General features: G+C 34.7%; 1 protein-coding gene across 1 annotated transcript; it reads left to right on the top strand.

The window, feature by feature from the left end:
• Window positions 1-2415: 2415 nt before the first annotated feature.
• On the top strand, window positions 2416-8420 carry ptges3b (prostaglandin E synthase 3b (cytosolic)). Its single transcript, XM_042491552.1, has 8 exons — window positions 2416-2597; window positions 4270-4383; window positions 4527-4596; window positions 4731-4829; window positions 4975-5064; window positions 6391-6447; window positions 6592-6619; window positions 7378-8420. Coding segments are annotated over exons 1-8 (480 nt in total). The 5' UTR covers window positions 2416-2595; the 3' UTR covers window positions 7398-8420.
• Window positions 8421-10467: the final 2047 nt, after the last annotated feature.

Below are 10467 nucleotides of genomic sequence, written 5' to 3'. Positions count from 1 at the left end.
AGTTTGTTTACAGGAAAACTCTGGGCTTCCTGCAGATCCTTAAAATCTTAACAGGCATTGACTGCATTCAAATAAAAATATGGCCTTAATTGGTATTACAATTTCTAAAATCAAACTTTTAAATGTCTTTAAAATGCTAATACATGGGAGGGAGGATTTTATGATTTTTTTTCTGACGTTGCACTATAAAATCTTGAGATAAATGGTACCTTTAAAATTAATAATTAACAATTAACAAAATAAAAAAACAATGGAATGCCTCACATTATGCCATTAAATCAACCCAAAAGTCAGGCCTTATGTTTCAATAAATATTAGGGCAAAATTATCCCTCATTGATGTGGGTTTATTTTTTTTTGTAGTTTTTTCAACAATATTGTTTTTTTTTATATATAAAAAAATGTTCTTGTATTTTATTCTGGTTGGCATTAAAACATCCTTAAAAAGTCTTAAATCCCACTCGCCTTAAGTTGTAGGAACCCTGAGCACCAATCAGCCCCTTTTAAGCAGCATCTTACACCACTGGGAACAAGCGTATTAAAAGTTAATTCTGTGTTAATTTCAAAATGCTTCTTGAATGTTCAATTCTCTCACTGAAAATCACCAGCATGGACAGCCATTTTAGTGTTAGCTGCATTGTTATTAGACTGTAGATTAAAAAAAAAACGCTCAGAACTCCATTTTGTACATCACAATACTGTGATGCTGAGTCACTCAGTGAAAGAGATAGAGGCAGATTTACACAATCGATGCAGCAGTGTGGGGTCGGCTCATAAATAAATGGGATCCTTCTGTTTATTAGAGCCTTTAACATCGTTTAACTCTGCACCTCCTGTGTTAAAACTGACTTTCAGTGAAAATGTGTCATCCTAAAGTCCAAGCTGAGGTTTGACAAACTTTCTCTGGACCTACAGAGGACACTCCCACTGTTTCATCAGGCTGATGACTCATGACTTTTGTGAGTTTGATCTGTTAAGTTGCCCTTTTAAAGACACTTAGGGCATCCACACGCCCATCCTGCTGCACTTGTTTGGGCAGGACAGATTGTATAGTATTGACTTTTATAACAACTGGTATGTAGGGTTTACTGACTTAGTGAGACTCCCAGCTGAAAATCTGCCCAATCACCAAAAAACTGAAAACACCTGTGTGGGTGTGCAGGTAGCTACTTCTTGCCATGCCCTCTTAAAACCTAATTTCTTTGGAGATATTATATGTATGGAAGCGTTCACAGTCTGCCCTTGCTCACAGCTGGAAACCAGGTTTCCAAGGGAGAGAGCAAAAATATGCAACTTTTTAATTGAGTAAAATACAGCAGATGTGTGGAGGATTCAGTGGCATCTCGCAGGGAGATTGCAGATTGCAACCTGCTGCTCACCTTTCCCTTTTATTGTATCATTTCTTGTGGAAATCATATGGGACACAAATGGATACTCCAAGTATTATTCTAGTATTCTTTAACCATTTGAGGGCAACACAAACTGAGGGGGACTGTGAAATGCCCATTGCATTCATGAACTAGAGCATTGACTCAATGGATCTCACTGAAAAAATATATCACTATAGCTATTAATGTTATGATTTAGTCGCTCATATTATGTATTAAAATGTTAACTTTATATTAGAACTTTGTTGTGTTTTTTTGCAATCACTGCTACACATGCAGATAGAGCTAAAAGGGATTTTTGTTTTTATTAAGCTGCGAATCAGCAGCTACTTTAAGTGTTTGCTGATATTTACTGTCTATAATGGTTAATTGGAAGATATGGGGATATGTCAATTTGGTTCTCCATTATATCTCAAACAATACTTTATTACAGTCATGTCTATAGTCATGTTTGCTTTTTAATGCTGCATTTACTTGTATATTATATAATATTATATTTCTATCCTTTTTGTTCTCTACTTTCTCTAGTTATCTGAATTAATTTCAATCCTCGAGCTACTGTGCAAATTTGTCCTCTGGGGATCAATAAAGGCTTATTTTATCCTCCAGAGTTTATTTTCTATTCTTTTGTGCAATTATTTATATATTTACCTGTTTGTTTGTTTGTTTGTTGATGAATGCACCTAAATGTAATAATAATAATGATAATAATAATAATGCTATTATGATGAGTGATTATGAAGATTATGATTATTATTATTATTATTATTATTATTATTATTATTATTATTATTATTATTATTATTATTTGTGGATTGCGTGACGCCTAACCTGAAACCCTACCAGTTTCTTCTGTAAATGCTCTGCTCGTGATGATTATGTTTTTTTCAGGCGATCATCCTGTGTGGTAGGGAAACCATAGCAAAGCACATTAAATGTGATCCACATGAGATTACACGGTGCCTCCTTCACATCACCCGCAGCTGTGGCTGCTGCTGCTGAAACCTCTAGAAACGTCTAGTACGCTGCATGTGCGTCAGCGCCGTGATTCTCATCCCGGCGTACGTAAGAAGATCCGGAGTAGAGTCCACGGGCTACAGGCGTTTTCATTGCTCGTTTGTGGGCAGCATTCCTTCTTTTTGCAGACATAACCTTTCTTTTCATAAGATTGTTTTATCACCAAAAAGAAGATCACTTCACTTCGAGACATGTAAGTGGTGTAAAGTTAATAATGAGGGTGAAACGGAGGGAAAGTGCGATAGTACGACCTGCAGAGCTAGCTAATGTTAGCCGTCTAACAACATGCTTTTTGCAAAGGCGGGAGGTTGGCCTTGCCTCGGTGAAATGTGAGCTAACGGTAACTCGTGACCTAGCTTGAACCTTGTAGACTGTGCAGAAAAATGCAGGGTAGCTAAGGTGTTATTATAGCAAAGCATGTTCCCCAGCATTTCCTGAAAACTGTGCTTTCCTTTGCTCATATCATGAACCCGGCGCACCGCATGGCTTAACTAACGTAGCGGCTAACGTCAGCGGTGTTAGCCTGGTTAGCAGAGTGGTCACTGAAAGCTACCATAAGATTAGCATCAGGTCTGTGTGAGGAGTCATGATTTCAGCGCTAGAAAGATGGGATTTGTTTGTTAAAATCTAAGCTAACCATATCAAGAGATAGCGGCTTGATCGCAAAGTGAGTGACCAACGTTTAATCAACATTTTTAACGCTAGCTACGATGAACGCTAGCTCTCGAGCGCTGCCGTGGCTGGTCCACGTTAATGTGAGAGGATTTAGCTAATTAGTCCATCAGGTTAATGTCAAAGGCGATAAAATGTAAATATGCAGATGAAGAAATGGTTAAGCATCCCTGTAGTTCACATAAAATAAATAACTAATCAATAAGCAGACCAGCGTTATTGATAAACGGTTGTTGTAACCAGCGACATGTATCTGTACTGGAAGTCTATCCCTAGTTTAAGTATAATGTATATATAATTACATATTTATACGTTAACCATTAGATTGTTAATCCTTACCTTTTGATGTTTGAAATTGTAAAAGATGAAGACGAAATACGGAAGCTGATTTTTTTTATGCTCGAGGGTTAGTTCATACAAATGGTTTATTTGTGACCAAATGAAAAATCATTATGTAAAGCTCAGACAGAAGCTTTCCTCATACGTTGTTGTAGGAATGTTGATTTGAAAATAGACGATAATTTCTGAATTTTTCATTTTTTAAAGAAAAATTCTGCAGTAAAATAAATACAAAATATAGCCATTCAAATTTGTATGCCCCCCCCCCCCCCCCCCCCCCAAACACAAACCACACATACGCATAAAAAACAAACAGTCACTCGAAATATTAGTCTCACTCAAGATTTCTCAAAATGGATTGAGCATGATAATTTTTGCACCCATAAGGTTATAATGTAACAGTACCATATAGGGAAACCTAAGCTGATGCGATCCAAATATCTTTTTAATTTGACTTCATGTGTAGCGTGCACAGATGTTTAATGTAAGCTTTGGGGGCCTCTTGATACAAGAGTGCACAGCGTAACTGGATGCTGTGTGGAAATGTGATACATAGGCTTTTTGATGCCTGAAGTCTTACACACCAGGTGTCACCAGCACTAGTACCCTATGCTATGTATTTTTTATGCACTTTGTGGGTCTGATGTACTTCTACACCACAAATAGAAAATGTTTAATTGCTTTTTTGGGGTTAAACTGATCCTAACATTTTGTTGAAAGCTCTGTCTGAAGGGCCATGAGTTGAACTCTCACTGAGCATGGTGATTTAAAATTGTCTGCTGATTTGTCTAGAAACTACTTACTCTTTAGACCATTTACTCGTGTTAATGTTTTGATGTTTTTTTTCTTTACAGGCATCCAGCAACTGCCAAGTGGTACGATAGGAGGGACTCCGTTTTTATAGAGTTCTGTGTAGCAGACAGCAAAGATGTTAAAATCAATTTCGATAAAACAAAGTGTGGTTTCAGGTATGTTTCATGTTGATAAAAACCTTTAGTTGTATGTAACCATGAATTACTTGTTTGATATACTGTTGTTGCCATCTATTTTTGGCAAGTAACCTGTGTTTGTTGTTTTATTACATGTTGTTTCTTTTTTTTTTTTTGCACAGTTGTCTCGGAGGAACTGACAATGTCAAACATGAGAATGAAATAGACCTTTTTGAAGCCATTGATGAAAGTGTGAGTTACACTGAATGTCTTGAGTTGCTTTAAATGATACATTAGGACATTAAAACTGCATTTTTGGTTGCATTTTACAAACCCAGGTTAAAACTGACCACATATTTCTTCTTTTCATTTTCATGTCAATGCAGGAATCCAAACATAAACGCACAGATCGCTCAGTGTTGTGCTATTTACGAAAAGCACAGCCGGGGAAGCCATGGCCGAGGCTAACAAAAGAGAAGACTAAGGTCAGTTAAACATAAGCACAGTCAATAAATGTAAAGGACAGTGTGTCTCAGAAATATAAATATAAATACTAACAGTTAACAGTACAGCACAGTTAAAAGCACTATAGTGTCATAAATGAGAAATCACTATTATGTGTGTTTACAGCTGAGTTGGCTCAGTGTCGACTTCAACAACTGGAAGGACTGGGAGGATGACTCGGATGAGGAGATGGGCCAATTCGATCAATTCTCAGATGTAAGCACAATAAGCATTGATCAGTATGGGTGAAGTGATTGTAATTGCTTGACACAATGTTAGACACAATTAAGAGCTTTTCCAAATTATTGGCTTTTAATACCATCTGTTGAAGACATAAATGGGTTGAAGAACTTTCAGTTTTCCGGTTTTCATCCAAGGAATGTTTTTTGTTATCATTCATTTAATATAATCTGATGATACAAAGAAGAAATTGGATATCTGTATTTTTCATATAACAATAGAATATATTCACACTGCATATAAAACACCAGTCAAGTACCGAGCATAATTTAAAAAAAGAATGGGAGCGTTCCTGGTTTGTGCGTGACAGATTGTTGCATGTCATTTCTGACCTTTCTCTCCCCTTGTTTTACATCTTATTCACACTTTCTCTATCTAATGATAGAGAGAAATAACTATTAGAGAAAATAAAAAGAAGAAAATATGGCATTAGTGTTTAATTGTCACTTCATATAGGTCAGTATTAGGCATGTCACGATAATTACGTTATCAAAATGGACATGACTTCCATCATTTTGCCTACCTCAATATTGCCCGTTGTGTGTATGTGCATGTTTGTTTACATACGATAGTCACCAACACAATGTCAGAATAAATTGCAGAGTTATTCTGACCATTGTGAGACTTGGGGGAAGGAATTCACTTTTTTCTTTCTCCACACCCGTCTTCTTAAAAATACACACTTCAAAGAGAATACAGCATAGTTTACCAGGAGCCTGCAGCTGCGCTTGTAGAGGTAAACCACTGGTAACGTGCCAAAAAGTCTGTCATTTGCAGTTTTACCCTCCAACGACTTTATCTTCCACTCCGTCAATCCACCAGTAAACTGCCTGGCTCCCTGGCCGTCCATCGCCAGCGGCACTCAGGCCGGTGTTGCCATAACTGCGGTGTCCTGAAGCTTTGCTAACCTTGTCTATTAGTTGCAAGAGGCACAACTTTTGTTCTTTTTCCCATAATTTTGTGTTAACTCTCATACTGAGTCCTTCTGGGCTTCTCCTATAAAGGGTCTGTAATTTCATACATACTTTATTGTTTGTATTAATGTGTGAGTTTTTAAAATGTCAAAAAAAAAAAAATCCTCATATTCCAAATTCTGAATACTTCCACGAATATTCTTTGTTCCTTGCTCTTTAAACGGGTGCACTTGCATTATTTTGCTATTATGTTTATATTTGTGCATAAAATTGACTCATAATTATAAGTGCTGAAGGTAAATTCAACTCAGCAGCTCTGTGTTTGAATCATTCTGGGTGCCAGTTTGACAATTTTGATTGATGTATGAATCAAACCTTAATATTTCAGATGATGAACAACATGGGAGGCGATGATGACCTGCCTGATCTAGATGGTGCAGATGAGGTAAGGATGTTTTTCCCTTTCTTGATTTCTAAGCATCGAGCTTGTATTCACTCAAAAACAGATTAATTGGTGCAGTAAGCCAACAAGTAAGGATTAATGTTAAACTTTGTTCAACCTTATCTCTCTTTTTTTTTGTCTTTTTAGGATGATTCTGCAGATAGCGATGATGAGAGTGAGTATTGAAAAATTACATCTGTGCATGAAGCTTTCCATTTTTGGACAATAAGTTTAAGCAGGGTTCCTGCAGAGAGAAAAATGAGGCTTTAATTGGGGGAAAAATCTTCAATTTTAAAATCTATTTTGAAAAATATTTTGAATTTTTTTTTTCTGAAGTTGCATTTTAAAATAAAAAATGGAAATGTTTGTTTTTCAAATAATTCATTGAATGTATCTTGCACTAATATACAGATAAGGATAGCAAAACCACCAACACTAATATACATTTACCACATTTCAATAAATGACAGATTAATAAGCTTTTTTTAAGCCAAACCAAACTGATACTTTTATGATAAGATTATTTAGGTAAATAATGAAAAATATGATTATATTTTTCAAAATCAGAAAAGGATTTATTGTCACTTACAAAGAATTCACTTTGGTATTTTGGTGTATATATAAAACTTACATTAAACATATTAAGAGGAATAAAAATCAGGTTTTGGTCCTGATGGGCGGCAGCCTTCTGCCAGAGGGGAGTTTAAAATAAAACGTCATGTTTTGTGTTATAATAAACATCTGTGCAAAATTGTCCCTAACTCTTAAGAAACTGATGTTTTTTTTTCTCTTTCAGTGTTGGTTATTATAAAATTGGCCTTAGATTTAAATCCAAGTGGCATTTTAAAAACAAGTCTTTTAAAGTCCGAAGTCTAACTTTCATTAAGCCCTATGACCGCTGTTAATGTTGTTTCTGCTCCTTTTTGCTTTCAGAATTGCCAGATTTGGAATAGAAGACTGTAAGACTTTTGAAAGGAAATGGAAGAAAACAGAGGGCAAGAGGAATCATAACAAATGTATATCTTGAAAATGAAGGCAGTGACAGACAACTGTACATATGAGTCAGTAGCCATATTTAAATCCATAGCCTCAGCTCCAAAACTCTTGACCGATCAGTACACTGAAGGTTGATATGCATGGTATTGTACAGAGCAGCTATCTCCACTTCCATTTGCTGTACTGCACCTTTTGGGTATCTTGTTTTACTGTTAAATATTACAAGTAAGCACACATTATTTGTTGGAAAAGCTGTATAGTTGTCCTCAACTGAGCAATACGTGTTAACAGATTTACAATTTGTTTTCAAATTAATTGTGGTTTAAAAGGATTAGGCCCACCCATTCCCAATGTTGTGGTTTTAAGTAAGTCGACCAGTGTAGTTTATCTCTTGATTTAAAAAGACACTAGCTATGTACATCATAAGAATTAGAAGAATTTACTGATTGGGTTCCTCGAAAGCCTTCCATGTGCTGTGAATTAGATATCCGGGAAGCCAGTCTTTTGTTTCTGTGGCTTAACCTTCCAGCTTACATGTTTCCCTTTTACTCCTTGTTTAATGTTTGTAAAATTGGAATATTCTGAAATCATTGCAGCATCTTCCCAGTTTATCACCTACTTTGGAAATCTGAACAAGTTCCACATATTAAGTATCTTAACAGCTCCTCCCTCCATACCCACCTAACACGCACTCATGTTCAACTGCAAAAGCAAGGTGAAATGTTTCGATAACGAGGCCCAAAGCTCAGTCGGGCCTCGGCATCATGTGGTTTGTTGCTATTCTCCAAGTTCTTTCCGTTTGTTCATCTAGAATGATCCTCCCTTCTCAGCGAGGGTGTGTCGGAACGATATGGCGACGTGTAATGACCAAATTATATTTGCACTGTCAATAAAATGTAAGGGGAGACAAATAATGTTGAATTACAGTGGAAATTCTTTTTTTATTGTCTACATCTTTCTAATAAACTGTTTAAGAATCATTTTTATATGCTTTTTTTTTTCTTAAATGACATTTCACTTGTGTTTTATTAACTTTTGCTTAACCCTTAAAGACCTAGGACAATTTTGGGGGGTGCCAGACTCTCCTGTTTTCCATACAGTGCCATACATTATTTAAGTCAGGATAACTCTAAGTTTCAGCATGGCTCATTTAAATTCCCAGTAATACATTTAATTTTTTTTTAAATTAGTCTTCCAAATGAATTATGGTCCATATCAATCCTTCCCTAAAGAGGTTACAGCCATTTATTATATTTCTATGTTAGTGCTTTCAGTGAAAAACAGGTGTATTCCTGTATTTATTGTAACTGCAGCTTCTAACCTGGATGTGGATGTAAATTTAAGAACTCTGTTTAATGTGGTTTTGTAGCTTGAGAACATCCACAAGTTGGCACATTTATTTCTACTGAAATATATTGTGGATAAATTATTTTAATTATTGAAAACCTAACTAAAACCATGCTGTAATGAAAATTTGAACTTTCTCTCATTTGTTATTTTTTGAGTGGGTCACGTTTAGAGATATTCACTAGATTGTAGAGGGATTAATGCATATTTATAATGGAATTTAAAGATATACAGCCACTATTTGTGTTGTGCAAAATTCAAAGTAGTTTTAAAACATGTTTAATCTTGGTCTATAATAGAGGTAATACTTATAATACAGTATTTCTACTTAAATTTTATGATGCTGTAACTCCTATTTCGGTGCTAGGACCCAGGAACCTGCAGGCTCCTTGGCCCAGAATATTAGCATACTTCCTCAACAGGCCTGATTTCCTCGCTGCCGTTTCTGAGAAGGTGGCTGTAATTTGCAATAGTAGTTTCCTGTTCTCACCATGAGGCGCATTAAAATAAAAGCGTAATTTGATGGTCAGTTTTTAACTGTAGGAGGATGACTAGATTGGATTATCACTGCATACTTTAAAAAGATTTCATGATCTAACCTGGTCAAACAACTAATATCACCCCCTCCCCTCTCATAAATAACAAGCAGAGCCTTAATTTCAAAAGTAACCTTCCAACGCTGAAAAAAAGCACTTTTATTATATACTACCAACCATTATAGATCAGCATATAAAGGTATGGCAGGTATCACATTAATGTTACATATTTATGCATCAATAACAAAGCAATAATGCAGGATAAAAACTGTCAAAAGCAATTCTTGCATAATGAATAATTTTATTTAATTTAATTGTATTTTTTGGTATTTTAATAACATTTTGAGGACACTCTTTTTTTAGTACTGTAGGGGCACTTATTATTATTAGTAGTAGTAGTAGTATGATAATAAGAATAATGAGACCTTAATTTGTATTAAAATGTCATAAATCAATATTTCAAAAGTCTTAAAAATGCTAAAACATACAAGGAGGTAGCAGCTGAAAAAGACCATCTAACATGACCTGAAAAGTCATGTTTTCTATTATAATAAAAATTTGGTTATAATTGTTCTTACCCCCCAGTAATTTATATTAGTGTATGTTTTCACACATTTTCATTTCATTTCATTTATATTGGTTCATGTTTTCATTTAAAAATATATAATTTATTATTATTGTTATCATCAGCATTATTATTATTATCAAAAGCTTAATTGATAGTAAATCAATCTTTCAAATGTGTTAAAAATGCGAAGACATGGCAAGTAGGATTTGTGAATCTTATTTTTTTTCTGAAGTTACATTGTAAAATCTCAAAAACTGGTAACTTCTTTTTTAAATAAATACTGAATGTTTCTTATATTAACATCACGCAGATTAGAATAGAGGAACCACCAACAGTCATATACATCATGGCATATCCCATCAAATGACAAATTGACAACTGACAGATGAATAACTTTTTCATGGGTACTTTTATAATAATTAATAACGTATAATAACTAATAATAATAATTAACCCTTAGTAATTAATGTTCTTTAAGTTTTAATCATTTAAGTTTTTTTATAATTAATAATAATAATAATAATAATAATAATAATAATAATAATAATAATAATGTGAGTTTTCATGTTCATGTTA

This window comes from Plectropomus leopardus, chromosome 8, assembly GCF_008729295.1.
Source record: "Plectropomus leopardus isolate mb chromosome 8, YSFRI_Pleo_2.0, whole genome shotgun sequence".
Lineage (NCBI taxonomy): Eukaryota > Metazoa > Chordata > Actinopteri > Perciformes > Serranidae > Plectropomus > Plectropomus leopardus.
The sequence above is the reverse complement of the archived record's forward strand: the minus strand, read 5'-3'. Positions and strand labels throughout refer to the sequence as shown.

Excerpts from the sequence above, each read along its gene's own strand:
- ptges3b (XM_042491552.1), top strand. Across the intron at positions 4,384-4,526 it reads AAAACAAAGTGTGGTTTCAG|TTGTCTCGGAGGAACTGACA; the intron begins GTATGTTTCATG and ends TTTTTTGCACAG. Across the intron at positions 4,597-4,730 it reads TTGAAGCCATTGATGAAAGT|GAATCCAAACATAAACGCAC; the intron begins GTGAGTTACACT and ends ATGTCAATGCAG.